Consider the following 18,859-nt stretch of genomic DNA (forward strand, 5'->3'; position numbering starts at 1 on the left):
TGACACTGAGTTAAGACAGAAAGTGGTGCTGACATTAAATTAACCAGTTTTATCACGGCACTGTAGGGCTTTCCCAGTCCCTGCGGTGTCTGGAGTTCCATGCTCCATCATCACAGGTGTCTGTAGGAGTGCTGAGGATGCCCACGTTGATTACTGCCTGACCTTAACAAGGTCTGTCTCACCTACAGACACCTGTAGTTTTCCTCAGGATTAAATAAAGTATTTGTGCTGCTCACTATCAGTTGAAAAGGGAAGCTGTTAAGTGAATTGGCTCCTGAGGGTAGTTCTTGGCCAACTGTTCCTAGCAGAAATTCTCATTTACCTGCTGTGTTTTGTGTTGCATTAGAAGAAATGCATCCGCTTATGATGAATGTGCCATATTTAAAAAGAAAAAAAAAGGCCCATCTGCAGCAGCTCTCAAATGGTTGAAATGAGATCATTTTAATACGGACCATTTAATATAGAGCAGCAAATGGCTTTCAGCTTTCAGCCCTGGCAGCTCTCTCCTGCAGCACACCTGAGGTGCTTTTATGTGCAACCAAAGATTATGCTTGGTTTTATTTTTTCAATGGACCAAGAGCAGCATTCAGGTGTTTTCCAGGGTTGATCTCTTTTTGAATACTGAATTGAACTCTTGCTTATGAAGGCAGACGATGAATGTATACTGCAGTCCTGGTAGTACTCCCCTGTGAGCAGTAAAAGCACTGCTCTTAATATGGAGAAGGAGGTGTGTGAGGTGAAATAGCATTTTAGAGATCTGTCCTTCTCCCTACATCTTAACATCAAGGAGCATTCCCTATTTCTGGCAAGCTCTTTAACGCCTTTCTTACAGGACTTATCCAAGCAATCAGTGTTTTTCATTATTTCCAGTATCACTGAATGGGTGGGACTTGTTCTTGTCATCTCAGAGCACTGTGCAGAGCGGTCTTTTGAGCTCTTTCAGACAGCGTGCTGTTGGAGAAAACTGCCTGGAGGGAAATAGGAAGGACTTTGGGTAGTTTATGTGGTTAACAAGAAAATGCAGCGTGCTGATAAGGTCTGTGGTTGGTGTTTTTTATGGGAAAGTCATTCTCTAGGATGAAGATTGATGTCAGGCTGGTGGGGCTGGGAAGGCTGCAGCCATCCTTGAGCTCAGCTCCTGCTCCTGGCTTTCTCTTACTTTATCTGCAGTTTCTTGGATGGCCAGTGGGTGATGTTTCTTTCTCACCTGCCCACCTGTGGCAAATGTCCGTGTTACTTTTCTTTCATTCATTTTCAAAATCAAAGACTGATGTAGCTTGAGAGAGGAAGCTGCAGTTCTGGTGGTGTCTGCATTGCGTTCATAGATGGGTTCTTAATGGCTTGTAATGGCAAACCAGGGAACTGTCACCCTGGGAGGTTTCAGTTTCAGAGCATTAATGGGTTCCAGACCTGGTGTTCAGGAGGCTCAAAGCCGTACACACTGGTAAAAATGAGTCTGTCTTGGGGTACATTACTGGTTATGGTCATACGAGTGACTCCCTGAAAACACATTGCTTTTGCAATCTGAAAGAGGTACACTCTTTGTCCTACAGTTATTGCATGATTTCAGGAACTGACAATGTTTTACTTTCAGAGTATCATAAGCAGAAGTTGATGCTACATATTTAACTGGCATATGCTGCTGTTTTCTGGCTTAATGGTTTTTAATTTCTTTCCATTTCTCTTCCTTTTCTGCTGCTGCTTTATTTTGACTTTGGAGGTTGTTTTGAATTAGTTGCAACTTACCTTTGTTCGGGTCGTGTGAAATGATTGCTTAAACGTGTCAGATCTTGTCTCTGCTGAGAAAAAAAAGTTAACGTTATGATTCTTGCGGGTAGATGATCAACATGACTGACACTGTTTATTGTACTTCTGTTTTAGAATAATATATAAATGCTCTATGTGTGACACTGTGTTTACTCTACAACCTTTGCTCTATCGCCACTTTGATCAGCACATTGAAAACCAGAAGGTGTCTGTTTTCAAGTGTCCAGACTGTTCTCTTCTGTATGCACAGAAACAGCTTATGATGGATCATATCAAGGTGTGTAGGCATCTCTTGTTTTATTCTTAGATACTGTTTGTCATGCAATATGTCATTTGGGAAAATACTGTTGAAAGGCTCACAATTCAAGAAGGATGCTGGAAAAAATGTTAGCGGTTCCAAAAGAGGTAATCTGTGAGCAACAATCACAAATGCTAAAGTCATACATTTTGTATAACCTCCAACGGCTGCACTGTAACCACTTACTGAGTTATTCTGTATTAGGTGTTGGCTTTGATATTGCAGGAGTTTCTCAGTGTGTTGCATACATTATGTAATCAAAATTATAATGGGATCAGTGAGGTAAGCTTGCCCAATCCTAGCAACTCTTGAGCCTTTATTTAGAGTGTTGAAGAGTTATTCCAGTTGTGAGGAGCTGAGAATACTGGTTATGTGACCAAATCAAGTCTGTGATGTTCAGAACTCGCAGGTGGGAGCCAATGTGTTGCTTGAATAGGTACAAAATGTGTGTGTGCATGCTTGCACGCACATTCACAGACACACGTGAGCAATTTCAGGAAGAGAAAAGAAACTGGAAGTGGAATTTCTCATCAGTATCCCTGTAACTGCATGAATGAATTTACTTGAGATTTACTGTCATCCTTCAAATCATGTTACTGAGCATCAGCAGCCCCTGGCTCTAACCTGCTGGCTGTACATTATAAATACACTGTTGGCAGTACCTTGTTAGCAGGATCTGGTGCCTGGTAACTATTATTTAAATAGTAAAATTTGTAGTAGTGAAAAGTAAGACATCTTTCTTGTCCACTGAAACATCACTTTGTGTTTTAACCTCAACTGTGGTACGTTTAACCACCAGAAATCACTGAATTTGTGAAGAAAACAACATCAGAAGTCTTGGAGAGATAGTTGTCCTTAAAGCCAGTTTTAAATTGATTTGGAGATAGGGAAGGGCTGATCCGAGGTGTTCAGGAGTACAGTGGCAGTGTTCTGTCTTTGATTCTGAGCCAGTTTGTGTTACAGTAAGAACTGCCTTTAACCTATGCCAGAAAAGTACCATTACATCTGCACATACCTTCTTCTAAACCACTATGTTAGAGCATGATCTGACCGCAGTTGGAGCCAGGAGCTGCTCTTGTGGGCTGGGGCTGCTCAGCACCTCGCTGTAAAACTACTCTTTCACTTTGGATTTGGGTGCTTGTAACTCTTCTGGGTACAGTTTTCTGTGCCATAATTTGTACTGATGAACATGTTTCGTTATAAATGATCCAGGCCTTTTTGAGAACAAGTCTAGAACATAAGAACATAGACATTCAGTGACAGTATTACTGCCTGTATTCAGATTCCCTCATGCTTTCACATTCAGGAAGTGTGTATAGTAGTAGGAGCAGAAGCCGAGAAGGGTTAGTTGGACTTAATGAGGAAAGAAGAAGGAAGAAGCATGGTAAAGATAAAAGCAGAATAAAGCACAGAGAAGGGAAGGCTGCTGGGCAGGGGCAGAGCTCAGCCCAGCTGCATTTGGTATGGTTAGACATAAACCAGTAAGGCAGAGACCATGTGCATGAAAATAGAATGGGAAAGGAGAGAAAGAAAGAAAACCAATCTGGGGTAATTCCTGCTGCTGAGGATGTGTCTTGTTGGCAAAATGTGTATTGTGTTTTCCTCTGATGGCTCAGGAGAAGAAAATGTCTGACAGCTGAGAGCAGGGAGCAGGGGTCTGGGCTGGAGGTGTAACGTGCTCAGTTCTGCTGATGCTGTATGCAAAAATGACCACTGTTAGGTGTTGTGACTCAGTGTTATGCATTAGTGCTTTTCTTGTTTTGTTTTCTTTAATTAAGAAGTTCATTTTCAGGTATTTCATTTAAAAGTCATAGAAAGCTGAGCACCAGCATCTTACAGTCTCAGGAGTTAGACTGGGATGGAACCTCTAGATCAGTCTTCAGCTGAGTGAAGTTAAATGAATATTTAATGACAGAAGTCCTGAAGCTGCAGGACACTCCTGCCTTCCACCCCACTCTCATCCTCCACATCCTCATGCAATAGGGTACTCCAGGCAACCACTTCTGTACTGCACAGTTTGTCTTTGCTCTCAGCACCTGTCTGTCAGTTCGGTGCTCTTGGCTTTTTAATAACATTTCAGCTTTTTTTAAGTGCTGGCTTTCTTTTCCAAGCAACTATTTGGTAGAAGAATATGTTCTGCAGGTCAGGTTGACATTTGCAGTTGAACCAGCAGGCAGTCCCAAGAGCCACATGATATACAAAAGAGCTCAGTACAGAAGCATCATACTGGGGGAGCAGATGGGCATTCCTACAGTCTCAGAATCCAGAACATGTTAGTTGCTTTTTGTTTCTGAAGTTTGCCTGTGTGTTTAGGGTAGCCAGACACATCACCCAGGGTAGTTGCATGCAGTGAGACAGAGCTTAGCACAGGCTTAACATAAAATAACAACATACCCTAAAAAACATAGTTGCCTGATCTTTCTAGAGTTGCCTTTTCTTGTCTTATTTACTGATGCTCTAAAGCAAAACTTGTCAGTAAAAACCCTGCCTTCTTGGAAATCTCTCTTTAGACACCATAGTTTGAAACGAGGATGTTAATTAACTACCCTGGGTAAGTAAAGCAAGAGCCTGAATGTACTCATGTACTCCTTGAGCCCTTCATTCTTGTTCTACAGCAGCTTAACCTTCACAGTCTCACCTTTTGGTGAACTGCTCTGTAGTGTTGCTGGCTAGTTTCTGCTCGTGCTACACGTTACCTTTATGTAGTCATCGTATTTTAAGTTAGGAATGTGATCTGATAGCAGTATGACAAAGAACTAGATAAACAGTTTGGATTCAGAGGATATTTTGTCAGTACAGTTGTATAAGCCTGTGTTAATTGCTTACCTTTCTGAATTTATTTTATTGTAGTCCATGCATGGAACTTTGAAAAGTGTTGAAGGGCCACCAAACCTGGGGATAAATTTACCTCTGAGTACGAAACCCACGAATCAGAACTCAGCCAGCCACAACAAGGAGGACACAAAGTCCATCAATGGGACAGAAAAGTTAGAGAAGAAATCTGCTTCTCCTTTGAAGAAAGGAGAGCCCAAGAGAGTCAGCAGTCGTGGCTGGACATGTTGGGACTGCGATAGGTTCTTCACACAGAGAGACGTTTACATCTCCCACATGAGGAAAGAACATGGAAAGGTAAATGAATATTTAATTATAAAAGTGTGACTTAAGCCTAAAATATGAGGTTATGATGTTGGGTTTGGGGGGTGTGTTTGTTTATTTTTAATGCAGTTGTTACTCTTTTGCAGATAATTGAGTTCCATCATTACTCTTCTTTGTTCTTATGTGTATTTCATCTGTCTCTCTTTTGCTGATTATTTCTTGGCAGTTTCTTATAGCTCTTTTTGAGAAAACCCAGACACTCTTAGTTAATTGTGGACTTGTTCATCCATTACCAGAATTTCTTCAGGGTGGAAAGAATGAAAGATATTCCAGTATTTCTTCCAAGTTATCTCCTGTGGTCCAGGTTCTTACTTTTTTCCTTTGTGCCTTCACCATCCCCAGTCCTCAATAGCTGCTAAGATCAGAGAATGGAATCTCATTTTATTGGTCCAGCGAGCACCAGTCCACATTTCATTTTAAAGGTGTACTCACTGCAAGGTGAAGTATTGCTCTGCTCCTTCACTTGCAGGTTCAGTCAACAAAGCAGCTGAGTTAACAAAGTAAAGTTTTTACTGCAAGCAGCGAGATATGAGATAATGTACTCTTAAGTTCATTGAAAGTGAAACATGGAAATGCTGTGTCTTCAGGTCAGCAGAAAGACAGCTGGGTGTCCTTGCTGCATCCCAGAGCTTTTCCAATTAAATGAACAGGACCGACAGGTGGGCAGCAGTGAAACTGAACAGTTTCCCTCTGCTACTGCTTGCAGGGAAGGGAGTGATGAAATCGACTTTTAAAATATAGCTAAGGAGGAAATGAGTAGTGATAAAGACAACATGCAGCTGACTCAGACTCCTCCATTCAGCCTCATCTCTTCTCCATATAGGTGGAGGGAGATTGATATAGTTAAGACCTAAAACATACTAGCTCCGTATCCTTGTGAACAGAACCTTTTAATCAGCTGCTGGATAAGCATTTGTCTTTTAGCAAAGGTGGCATCTTGCAAAACATCAGATGTGCTTGAAACAGTGGTGGGTCTTATAAAAACAAAACGGAATTAAATTATGCAAGGAAAATCTGTGTATTTTTCCAAAATTTGGGGGTTATCTCTCTTGAGCCAGGTAAGGAGCAAAAACAGCATTTCAAGGTTGAGCAGAGGAATGTTGTCATAGAGAGGCTTTAAAAGGCAAGTAATTATTTGTAGGAGTTGGTTAGAATGAAGACATTCAGCATAGAAAAGTAGAGTCTCTTCAGGTTTTGAGGTGTGCTTTTAGTGTTTTCATGAGCCATTGACCTGAAGGCTCCCAAATAGAACTCTCCTCAGCTGTTTTTCTGGAGAGGGGTAAGCAGGAGGCTTCTCGTAAGAGAGTCTGAAATGCTTAATTTGCAACCCTGTTGTAAACTAAAACATTACTTGACATCCAACTGAGGCATCTGATGACAGATAAATACATAGATGATGTTCACAAACATTTGTACAGCCCAATAAAAACAGGTGTGATGGAGCAGCCCAGGGCAGCACGATCTTGATTCATAGGATTACATTTTCTTTCACCTGGTTCTCCTTTGCAGCCTGAAGGTCAGACAGCTCCATTTGGTTTCTCCTCATGCTTTAGGAGCGCAATTTGGCATTTCCTCTCCTGAAGTCATGGAGGAATTAGTGTGAATTGCTTTGGTTTCAGGCCCAGCAGATCTGTCTGTGACACTTCTGCTATGAAGTGCTTGTAAGGAAACTCCATGCAATGTGCTGCTGTCCCTGCAGTGTGACAGTGTGACTTATTTCTGATCATACTCGTACAATCACAGTTCAGTTTTCTCTTGAAATAGGTCTCTCCAGGAACATGTAAAATATTGGTCAGTCCTGCTTTTCCAGTTAGTGCCAGTATTAACTCATCAGTGCCTTTACTGGCAAACATAAGTATCTGCAGGGCCAGATATGCTTAGATATTAACACTAATGCAGTTCTTAAAACCAGAGCTCAGTAATGCAGACTCCCCATGACACTGTTGCTTGAGAATGGGATGGAAAATCACATCCAGTGTAATGAAACCTGCATCCAAGTGGCAGAAGGCACGTAAGATAAGGTTAGCACCATATTGATAATGCTTTCTGGTAATAACGTTAAATATATATCTTCCTCCCTCTCATCTTTAATGACAATGTGCTTGTAACCTCAGGAACAACCCTTGTTGTGGAATACCAGATAATTACTGCACTCAAACACTGGCCTGGAAGGCCAGTTCGTTGCTTATATTTATTTACTTATATTTTATCCCTATTAAGTGGCTCTTCGAGAAATGGGAAGCAGATGTAAACTGAAGTGAATAGATACCACTTCCAGAGATGGGTGATAAGGGCAGTTTGCCACTCTTCTTCCAAGCCTCTTGAAACTGTCAGTGATTTTAGCTTTCTGAATGGTTGTATTGAAAACATAATCAGTTACAGATGCATTTTGTTTTAGGGACACTAGAAATGGTCATAAGATGAAGGAATATGTGAAGTGGGTCTAATTAATAATGGCATTAATTCATAGTCCACTTTTCTTAGGAATGCTAGGTAAGGATTATTTGCTCTAAAATCACCTGTGCGGAATGTGCGTTATAAACTTTAATTAAGCAATTTACGGAATGCATTGTCAGGTAAGGTACTTGAAGGTAATTAGTTTCAGACTCTTAATTGCTGCTGTATGTTCACAGTGAAGGTGTGAAGCTGTAACCCCCTTTTAGCTGATCCTGGACCAAATTATTCAGACAAAGGAGAAATACAGCCACGTGTGTTCTCTTTGGGCTGATTCCTGACAGAATTGGGAAGCAATGGCAGGTACATACATCCTCCTCCTGAGCTGGCTGAAGGGTAGCCAGATACTGGAAGGTTTGTAGCCACTGTGGTCTGGTTCTACCTAAATGCTGTTTCTGAATAAGAAAAGTGGTTATGCCAGACAAAGGGTGGTACTAACACAGCTGTGCAGCTCCTGCCTCGAAGCTGAATGTGGTGTATCTCAGCCCGGTTCACATACGCTGAGCTTCCTAGGACTTCTCCATCAGTGCCTTTCCAAGAAAGGGCAGATGTTTTCTAAGCAGGAACTGCCTTGCCATTTCCAACTGGCAGTGCAGCTAATACAACATCCTCTTGTTCCTGTAGCTAAGGACAAGATGCTGTGCAACAGCTCCCGCAGCACCTGATTACAGAGTAATTGACCCACAGGAAAGCTGCATCATAAGGATCATCAGTTAGGTTTCTTTATGTGTCAAGGACAGTTTTTTTTCTAAGTTAATGGGACTGCACTTCAGTTCCACTGAATTCCAGAGGAAGCTGATATCATATCTGGTCTCTTCCTTTGCTTTGTGCTAGCAAATTAGCAAGTGTCAAGGTTCATTTAAATTAACTGTTTTGTTTCATGGAGCAGCCTGATGATCTGACCTGCTCTGTGCGTTGTACTAGACAGTGTGTCAGAGCTCTACCAGCACGTGGGAGCTTGAGCAGTTGCTACAGCACCATCAACTTTGTTGGTCTTGCTGCCCACCTGAAATCTAGTTTATTTTGCCTGTCGTGTTTAAAATACTAAATACTTTCTTCAGCTATCCCCAAAATTAGTTGATTCTTCTTCTTTTTTTTTTTTTTTTTAATTGGCCTTTAAACATGAGAAGAAATTAATCTGTGTTGAGGAATGTGATGCCTCTAAGGGCATTATGTAAAGAACTATCCCTAGTATGATAGCGTATCTTGATTCCCAGTGGGATTCCTCCCATTGGCATCAGCAACCTTTCAGAAACCCTTTTCTTTCCTTCCCCTGCATTCCCTGTGATATTGGTCTTGTTAGCAAAAGGTCTCTCATCTCCATCAACACTTCAATGTGACTTGAGCCATACATTGTTTAGGATTGAGAATTGTTTTATTATTATTACTAGCTGGACTGATCTAGATAGCTGGACATTTCCTTGTGACTTTCCTGAGCCTTGTTGGCACATCCAGTATTCATGATGCTTTGCTTTGGTCCTTATCACCCCTCATCTTGTGGGCGATGGGTAACCTCTTGCTCAGCAGCTTCAGAACTTAATAGGCAATGGGAAAGGAAAGGTGACTTTATGGTGAAAGCACATCTCTGCTCATTGTGCCTTTGCCAATCCAGAGATCACCTCCAATCTCCGTTGCCTCTTTAATGGAAGAGTTTCACTTTACCTTGCAGTCTGTGGTTTCTGTTTGAAGTCTCTGGTAGTGTGTGCTGGTCACACTACTTTGAAAGAGGTGTAGTTCCTGCAGTGCTGCTGTAGAAATGGTGTGTGCTTGACATAAGTGACAGATACAGGTAAGTACATTTCTTTCCTGTTATTGAAGGTTTTGGCACACGGACTACTTTCACTGAGCTTTTTTAAAGGAAATTAATGTGTTTGTCTTCCTTCTTTTAAAGCAAATGAAGAAACACCCTTGTCGACAGTGCGACAAATCTTTCAGTTCATCCCATAGTTTATGTCGTCACAACCGTATCAAGCACAAAGGCATTAGGAAGGTTTATACGTGCTCGTAAGTACGGCTTCTGTTTTATTTTTCAGAGGTAGGGACCGAGTATGAACCAGCAACAAACACTATGAATTGAATTTCTCCATAACATCTCCAGGTGCTGAGGTTAGACTAACCCAACCTAACCTCATTCTCATGGACTAGCTCCGTGGCGAGCTTTGTTGTGGGTCCCAGTACCCAATGTTTGGGTTATTGTCTTTGGAGAACTTTTCTCTCATCAGCTGTGAAAGAGCAAGGAGGTGCTCAGACATTTGTACCTTTGTTTTTAATTGGTTTCCCCTTCTGATAATGGTTGGGAAATTGATTGGAAGAGTGCTGTCTTCACTATTATTGTTAGTAGATTGAACTTGGCTGCGCTTATGTGCCAGCTCTGTTCGCATTGTTCAGAGCAGCACATCTCTTTCTGAGCATGACATTTGGACCTCTGCACGCTTGCTCTGTGTTTATACAGGCACTGCCCAGACTCGAGACGTACCTTTACCAAACGACTGATGCTGGAGAAACATATTCAGTTGATGCACGGCATTAAAGACCCCGATGTCAAAGAAATGACTGAATCGACTAATATGGAGGAAAGGGAAGTAAAAGAAGATGCAAAGGTAATCACTTAGAAGATTCATTTAGTCACTGAGTTTTTGTGGGGGTACATTCAGGATCTTTTCACAGATATTTCTATTCCCATAAAGTTCTGCTTTTCAAAGCTTTGGCAACTAAGTCCTCTCATAGCAGTAGGGAAGCTGCAGGTTGCAGAGGAGCAGCAGGGTGAGCTTATCCCACATGCCCAGCCTTGAGCTAGTTTGACCAACCACTGCAGTCACTGCTGTATTTATGCTTACAAAAGTACTATTTACGACTCTTTTTAGGTTCCTAGCCCAAAGCGTAAATTGGAAGAACCTGTCCTGGAATTCAGGCCTCCTCGAGGTGCAATCACGCAGCCACTGAAGAAGCTAAAAATCAATGTTTTTAAGGTTCACAAGTGCGCTGTCTGCGGCTTCACAACAGAAAATCTCCTCCAGTTTCACGAACATATTCCTCAGCATAAATCTGACGGCTCTTCGTACCAGTGCAGGGAGTGTGGACTCTGCTACACATCTCACGTGTCTCTCTCCAGGCACCTCTTCATCGTACACAAGCTGAAGGAGCCGCAGCCAGTATCAAAGCAGAATGGGTCTGGGGAGGATAATCAGCAAGAGAACAAACCCAACCACGAGGATGAACCGACCGACAGCGCGGTGTCAGACAGGAGATGCAAAGTGTGTGCAAAGACTTTTGAAACTGAAGCGGCCTTAAATACTCACATGAGAACACACGGCATGGCCTTCATCAAGTCAAAAAGGATGAGCTCGGCCGAGAAGTGATCAGATCGTTGGGACACGGAAATCTCTCTCCACATTGGAATACTAGTGACGTTTTTGTTACAGAAAGTTCAAGGTATAATAGTGTTAACAGTACTGTTCAGGCTGTTGCAATATATTCTGCATAACGATGTCCTCCTCCCCCCACCCCCCACCTCACTGTCTATACCCTGGAAACCATTGAAGCAGTATTTGAGTTGAAAAGAGTTTGTATATATTTAAACTAATAACTTTTATACTCTTTGTTACGTGTTTGTATCGGTATCTAGTGGACATTTTTGTTTGTTTTGTTTCTGTTTTGTTTTGTTTTTATTGTAGTTAGTTTCTCTAAAAACAGAGTTCTTAATGCTGGCTGGTGCAGTTTCCTGGGGTCTCTTAAACTGTTTCTTATGCGAGTGCTTCTGATGGACATTTAGCAAATGGAAGCACAGCAGAAGGCAGCGCCTGGAGGGAAAAAGAAGCAAGGAAGCGTTGGGGATATGCCGCATCCTGCAGGACTCTGGATGGTTCTGCTTGTGGCAGTAAGCTTTCGGACTTTCTCTCCAAAACAAGTATCCCTGCACGTGTAAAGTGCAGTGATGGTTGAGGTGCTGATACCAGGGTGCAGACACCCCAGGGTGAGCACGTACTTCTGACAAGTGTAATTGCACAAGTACATATATATATATATATACATATATGTATCATGAAGTAATGTGTAGCCATCAAGTGCTTGTGGTCAAAGCTCCGATAGTTGTAACGAGGCTGGGCTGCTCTGATTTAAACAAGTAAGATGTAATTAGAGGCATAAATGTATCATCACAACGTTTTGGGGATGTTTTTGTCATATAATTTATTAAACATACAGAAGCAATTACACAGCATTAAGTATTTTCCTTTATCTCTGGTTATCAAAAGAAAATATCCAACCCTTGGTGATGGGGTTGGCGTTTCCCAGCTCTGTTTGCTAACGCCAAGAGTTCTGGTGCTCAGTGTTCAGCCACAGCTGTCGGGGGAGCAAACACACCACACCAGCCCAGGTGGGTACGACTGGCACTTCACCTTTAGCACAGACCTCACGGAGCTTCAGAGTGCGTCCAGCATCACTGGTGAGCTTTGACCAGGTACAGAAAGGTACCGCGCTGCCCCTTTCACATGTGGTTCTCTGTGAGAGTTATATTTGTGTTTTCTTTTTGCATTTTATACCTTGTATGTAATCCCTAGAAAACCTTTTTTGTACTTTTTTTCTTTTTAAGGAAAAAAAAAACCCACAAACAAATCCTGTACATATAGATAGCTGCATGATATATGGTAGTAATTGTTCGGTTCCTTAAAAGTCTTGCTGCTGTCAGATGTTAGTATACACTACGTCCATTACGACTGTATTAAACGCATTTCGTATGTAAATAAATGTGGAGCATTTTGCCCCAAAATATTTGTGAGATTCTGTTATTTATCGTTAAATTTTAGCAACTTTAAAGATGGAAGTGTTTGGGGAAAAAAAACAAAACACAGATTCTTCTCACCCTTCTTAATCACTCTGGAAGTTGTGTATTGATACATGAATTCTGCTCTGTCTCTTCACCCTCATTCATACTAACTTGGTTCATTGGTAAATGCTTCCTATCCCGCTGCTATTACTCATACATGAGTGGTTGTGAGGTGCTCCTCCATCCCAGCATCACCCCAGCCACCACTGCCCTCCTCATTGAGTGTATACCTCCGACACTTGTTTGTTGATGTGCACTGTCAACTGTACAACAAATGAGTTATCACTATGCAGAACGGTGTTTTGTATACAGTGAACAGATAATAAAAATTAAATTTTCACAGCCATTATTAACACTTTGGTTTATTTCACCACCTCGTGGTCCCACACCTGCAAGGGATGCTGTGAGCCATAGAGTTGTGCATCGCATGGATGCCAATGAGACGGAGTTATGCAGGGCAGTAAGAACAGAAAATGACTGCAGAACATTGGAGAATCACAGTATCATTAAGACCTCTAAGACCACCCTGCCCGACCATCCACCTGCTGCCAGTATTACCACTAAACCACCTCCCCAGGTGCTGTGAAGTTGTCTGGCACTCAGTTGCCATTAAGAATGCTAACAGGAATACAGAAATATATGGAAAGCATAACTGCACCCCTGGAAAAAGCTCACCAATGCCTGCATAGGGAATGGCTCCTGCAGCCCAAATTCCCCACCAGCAGCAGAGCTGGGCAGGCACAAGGCAGGGCAGACAGCAGATGGATGGGGCAAGGGATGGGCAAAGCAGACACAACGGAGACCAATGAAGCCGTGATGATGATGAATAGAGATGCCTGCTCTATGAGAAAGGAGGGTGAAGGGCTCAGAGGTGCTTCTCCATACGGGACTCTGCGGTAGGATGCTACAGATCCTGAAGGTTAGCAGAGATTAGAGGGAGCAATCAGCAGATCCCTCAAACACAAAGACAGCTTTCCTGCCTTCAGGAGTCCCTGTCCTCAAAGCCTGGCTGGTCAGCCTGGTTTTGTCTTAGAGGCACAGCACAAGTGAGACATTGCTCTGCTTGGGGCAGCTCTGTGGTCTGCTCCAAGCTGTACCTTTTTCAATGCATGCTGAGCTCCCAGGGGCTCTTCATGCTTCTTCCATGTGCTGGGGGTGGCTGATGCTGGCTCTCTGGCTCCCACCAGACATTTGCAGATGCAGAATTCGACCTTCTGAACGCCCCGACTCCCTCAGTTCTCAGCCGCTGAGTATCCACGGGGAATTCAATGCGCCGGGGCTATTTAGTTTTAAAAGGATTTTTATTAAACCCTGACCTTTCCATTCTGTTGGTATTACCTTCCTCAGCACGCCGGCATGGCCAATAATGGAACACAGGGTAAAAAAAAAAAAAAAAAAACAAAAAAAACCCTATTTAACTGTAAAACCTTTCTCAAATATTGTGTCAGTTCAGGAGCGAACTCCTGGTGTTTGAATACCAGCTTATAGCAGAAAGGTTATGTGCCTGGAGGGCTCCCAGGGACTGCTGCTTCTCAGTCAGCTTCCAAGCGCCCATAAAAGCCAAGGCAGGAGCTGTGAGCCCACGGGCCGCGTTTATTTATCTCCATTGAACACACTGTGCACACAGGACACATTTATTTATCTCCATTGAACACACTTAACGCGGATCAAACCAGCTCTAATCCAGGCTCCAAGGGCAGCCGGGGCCCTCGCATTAGGCCCCCTATTTTGCGGTGCACGCTGGGAATTGTAGTCCTTAGAGTTCTCTCTACACTAAGCGCGGTGGGGAAAAACAACTACAACTCCCAAGCAGCCGCGGTGGCTGTGGGAGCGGTAGTGACTGAGGGTTGCGAGTGAGTGAGGGCTCGGCGCTGCGCCGCGGGCCGCCATGGATCTGTTCGGGGATCTGCGGCGGATGAACAAGCGGCAGGTAACGGGACGGGACCGAACGGGACGGGACCGAACGGGACGGGGTGGGAGCCGGCCCTACACAGCAGCTCAGGGCGTTGGAAGTGCGGCCGGGTCGGCTGCGGCCTGTACGAGGCTTCGGCGCTGCGGGTTGTTGGTGTAGGCCGCAGTTAATGCCCCGTGTTAATGTGTGTATTCATTAACGTTGTGTCGTCTCGTATAGTTGTATTACCAGGTGTTGAACTTCGCCATGATCGTCTCCTCTGCACTTATGATATGGAAAGGGCTCATCGTCATCACTGGCAGCGAGAGCCCCATCGTGGTGGTGCTCAGGTGGGTGATGGTGCTGCTCTCAGCCCTGCTGAGTGGGTCTGAATTGCACACACATAAAGCAGAGCTCTGTCCGTGCTTAGCATTGAGGCTGTCGGTGACGTGTGTGAAGCAGCAGGTGTGTGAGAGCTCAGGCTGTTGCCTTAAGGTAAGCAGCTACCCAGGATCACTCGTGTATACTAAATAGTAATCCCTGGGCAAGGATTAGGATTCCAAAGTTTGGAAGGGATTTTGATTAGATATCAGGGAAGACTTTACACAGAGAGGGAGTGGATTTCCCCTCCCCAGATGTGTTCAAGGCCAGGCTGGATGTGGCTCTGGGCAGCCTGCTCTGCTGGTTGGACACCCTGCACACAGCAGGGGGTTGAAGTTAGATGGTCACTGTGGTCCTTTTCAAGCCAGGCCATTCTATGAGTGTGATTTTGAGGTCCTTTCCAACTCAAGCCAATCTGTGATTCTGTGCCTGAGAAACTCTGTGTTGTGTCTTCTAGAAGGCACTGAACAATTTATATATAGAATTATAGAACCAGAGTGTGTGTCAGTAAGGAATAATGCAGAAAGAAACAGTATTTTAATGGGAAAAGTCACTGATTTATCAGTGATTGGACCTGGAATCCTACCTTGAAGACAAAATAACAGTGTTTGACTCTGGAAGAAAGGCATCAGTTTTTTGGGTCGTTAATAGCAGTCAGTGCTGTAAGAACAAGCCTCACTCAGGTCAGATAAGCTCTAGCCAGAGTATTTCCTGGGTTTCTGTTAAACACTTAATGGATTTTGCCTATTAAGTTGATTGTCTTAACCTGAATGGCTCGTGTTGTTCCTTTGTTGGTACTGTATGGTACTGTTACATTTCTGTAGAGCTTATTTATTACTTTCATTGAGGCAGTGAGAATGTCTTCTATGGGCTGTCCCAGCCTGGGGCTCACTGGGTTGTGGGTTGTGTGTTGTCTGCATGGTATTCCTGAGTGGGTGAAGCTACAGATTGCAGTTAGAATTGTGGTTTATCTGTAAGAATGAAATACTTGTTGTTTGCATGGTTGTTCTCCTGTTTGCCATAGTGCTAATGAACTCTCTCCTTCTCTTTCTGTTTGTAGTGGCAGCATGGAGCCAGCTTTTCACAGGGGGGACCTCTTGTTCTTAACAAATTTCCACGACGACCCAATCAGAGCTGGTGAAATAGTCGTTTTCAAGGTTGAAGGCAGAGACATTCCGATCGTTCACAGAGTAATCAAAATCCATGAAAAGTAATGCAGTTTGGCGTTTTCCTTCTTTCTAAATACAGTTTCTCTCACCATGAGTTCCACTTACTTTTCAGTTTGGTAATATCTTGTGAAAAAGAGCAGTTGAGGATTTGCTTTAGCATAAAGCTGGTCTCTAGGATGTGATCTGTTCCCAGTTCTGGGTCATGCTTCCTGTGATCCTCCCATCCCTCAGCAAAACTGCTAGGATTCAGAGTGGGTCAGTGTATGCCACAGGGAGTTATGTTGTTTTAACCCTTGTGGCATAAGCCTCACGTAATGAACAGTTCTTCCCAAGTGTAAGAAGCAGTTCTGCTTTTTGCACAGTGGAAAGGTGGTGTGGATATATAGGAAGCACTGGAGTGTTTGCTCCTTAAGAGCTCTGGGTGAGTGTTGAACCAAAATCCTGCATGTGTCATCCACACATACATAGTGCTAGAAAGGGAACAAAACTTTACAGACTTTACAATGCCAGCAGTTTAACTGATATCAAACAAAGTACAAAACACTACTTCCATTTGAAGCAGTAGGAAAAGGTTATTATTTGGGTATGTTTAGGGTTATTATTTGGGTATGTTTAGGGTTTAAAATCTCTGTTTCTGCAGAAGGAGTGAGCCTTGGGATATCAGAACTGATGGGCCCAGAGCACAGCATGCAGGGTTTCCCATGCAGTAACAGCCCCACAGAATGTTTTGTCTACTTGATGATATTTAAAGACTGATTACATGTATTTTATTTTCCCTTTTACAAATATCAACTGCAGCTGAGGTATTGCTGTGTTGTTTAACTAAAGAGTAAGTGACCTGAAAGTGTGTTGCAGTGACAAAATACTGAGTTGGATGCAGATTTGTAACTGTGTTGAAGTGTCTTTGGTTTTTATTAGCATCAGAGGAGGACTAAGCTAAATGTTGTTGTGAGATCCTCCATTAAAGAAACACTGTCTCTTAGGGAGGGGGGTTGGTTTTATGGTTGGTTGCTGTTTGTTTGCTTGTTTGGTTTGTTAATTAAAATTTGTGTTCTCTTGCAAATACAGAAAATAGTATGTTTGGGGTTTTGCTTTGTTTTGTTTTTCCCAGATCAGCAAATACAAACAGTAAAACTAAAAGATAGATTGTTAAAACGAGTGCCTTTCATATTCATCACTGACATCAGGGGACAGTCTAGGACTGTTTTATACAGCCATCTCCTGTTGAAATTTGTTGTCTTTCAATAAAGGCTGTAATGTTAATGACTTAATGGTGCCTGTTAAATAAGCGGGAGTGGAAGTAAACATTGTTATCTAATCTTGTAGTACTTCCCTTTTCCATTGTGTGCTTTCAAGACGTTGATTGAAGTTTTTGAATTAAGTGGTTCAGTTTATCACCTCGTTGCCTTTTAGAGAAAATGGGAACATCAAATTTCTGACCAAAGGTGATAACAACGAAGTCGATGATAGAGGCTTGTACAAAGAGGGACAGAACTGGTTAGAGAAGAAAGACGTTGTTGGGAGAGCAAGGGGGTAAGTATTGCAAAACGGCTGTGTTTTTTTTAGCTAAAATAGAGAACAAGTGATAAACTTATGATTCCACTGGGTACAAAGTGGAAAGCATGGTATGTTTGAACCTATTTTAAATAGGCTGGTATTTAAGCTAATTTCACTGGCAAAGTTACTTTCTGCAGTCTCCTTGCTGTTGTGGGGAGAGAATTAGTTTATTTAAGAAGTATATCAAAAATTGTTCACCAATGAGTAACAGTCAACCAGTCTTCCCTTGCAACTGCTGGAAACTGCCAGGAAATGATTTCCACATCCCACAGTAGTTTTGTGCAAGGTTTCAGCTTTTGTCCACTTCCCTGCATGAAAAGGGGATTTTCTCAAGTGATCTGTAGCTTTGTGTAAGAAATACGTATTTGGAACACTCTTGCTTGGAGCCTTGTGCCATTTAATGGTGCATGTGTATTTTTAATGCTATGAATAATATTTAGCAAGATGAAGCATTTGTGTGATGGAAGGAGTGGGGTCTGTGAGTTTGCTTCTGAATTTGTGTTGTCAGGTGCACATCATATTTAAAGCCCTTGTTGTCTGCCTGAGTGTTTGTTTTCTCTGAAATCCATTATATAACATTTTCTAGACCAAGTAACACTGAAACACTGAAACTTTTGAGGATTAACTTTGCATTCATCTGTTCTGTCCATTACAGATTTTTGCCTTATGTCGGCATGGTAACTATAATAATGAATGACTATCCGAAATTCAAGGTATGTATGCAAACAGTTTGAATACTTAAATCTACTTTTTAAAGTACTTAAGTACTTTAAATACTTAAATTACCAAGTAAGGTAATAAGGAAAAGAATCTTGCTTATGATAATTCTTGTAAATAAACTTTGTTGTATCATTTGTTGCCTTATGTATAATGATTGTTCTCAGGTCAGCTTGTCTGCGTTCCGTTAGAACGTGGTGTTTTTATGGATTTGGAAGCAATTTACAGCTACCATGAGTAAAACGCACAGTTGTAATGCTTATTTATAAAGAATTTGGTCACAGTGAAATATTGCTGTAGTGCTACAGGAGCTGTAACTGTTCGTCTACCACTTGTAATGTTGTAGAGGGCACGTTTTGAGCAGTTTGTAATGTCAGAACTTCTCTAAAGAGGAATTGCCATCAGTCTCCATTCTGTGTTTTCTTCTGCAGTATGCTCTTCTGGCAGTAATGGGAGCTTATGTACTGCTGAAACGGGAGTCCTGAGGCACCAAAAAAAAGTCAGCTTTCCAAGAACGACGTACAAAGTTAAATATATGGGGATAAAAAAGCATAATATATTTCAGATGTTTTAATTTCTGTCTACGGTTACAAAGTTGTGCAGACTTTTGTCTTGTCTAAATAAAGGGCGTTATTGATGAGTTA

The 18,859-nt window shown here is 42.4% G+C and overlaps 2 protein-coding genes across 14 annotated transcripts in view; both read left to right on the plus strand.

The window, feature by feature from the left end:
• Positions 1 to 12,846, plus strand: part of ZNF532 (zinc finger protein 532) — a 37,776-nt gene extending 24,930 nt beyond the window's left edge. For 12 of the 13 annotated variants that reach the window (XM_015848167.2, XM_015848176.2, XM_015848166.2 and 9 more), the window contains 5 exons: positions 1,882 to 2,044; positions 4,916 to 5,194; positions 9,567 to 9,679; positions 10,128 to 10,275; positions 10,540 to 12,846. In XM_015848167.2, the coding sequence (XP_015703653.1) occupies positions 1,882 to 2,044; positions 4,916 to 5,194; positions 9,567 to 9,679; positions 10,128 to 10,275; positions 10,540 to 11,034 (1,198 nt within the window). In that variant the 3' untranslated portion in view covers positions 11,035 to 12,846. The remainder of the gene's footprint in view (positions 1 to 1,881; positions 2,045 to 4,915; positions 5,195 to 9,566; positions 9,680 to 10,127; positions 10,276 to 10,539) is intronic. The other variant, XM_015848179.2, reaches the window with a different exon arrangement.
• Positions 12,847 to 14,293: 1,447 nt separating this feature from the next.
• Positions 14,294 to 18,859, plus strand: SEC11C (SEC11 homolog C, signal peptidase complex subunit). The gene is made up of 6 exons (XM_015848229.1): positions 14,294 to 14,430; positions 14,632 to 14,741; positions 15,833 to 15,982; positions 17,355 to 17,474; positions 18,154 to 18,211; positions 18,647 to 18,859. Exons 1-6 carry the CDS (start codon positions 14,389 to 14,391, stop codon positions 18,698 to 18,700), a joined length of 534 nt encoding a protein of 177 aa, XP_015703715.1. The 5' UTR covers positions 14,294 to 14,388; the 3' UTR covers positions 18,701 to 18,859.

Source organism: Coturnix japonica, chromosome Z, assembly GCF_001577835.2.
Source record: "Coturnix japonica isolate 7356 chromosome Z, Coturnix japonica 2.1, whole genome shotgun sequence".
Lineage (NCBI taxonomy): Eukaryota > Metazoa > Chordata > Aves > Galliformes > Phasianidae > Coturnix > Coturnix japonica.

Coding starts and splice junctions, on each gene's coding strand:
- SEC11C (XM_015848229.1), top strand. CDS start 14,389: ATGGATCTGTTCGGGGATCTGCGGCGGATGAACAAGCGGCAG. Junction 14,431..14,631: donor GGCGGATGAACAAGCGGCAG/GTAACGGGACGG, acceptor CGTCTCGTATAG/TTGTATTACCAGGTGTTGAA. Junction 15,983..17,354: donor GTAATCAAAATCCATGAAAA/GTAATGCAGTTT, acceptor GTTGCCTTTTAG/AGAAAATGGGAACATCAAAT.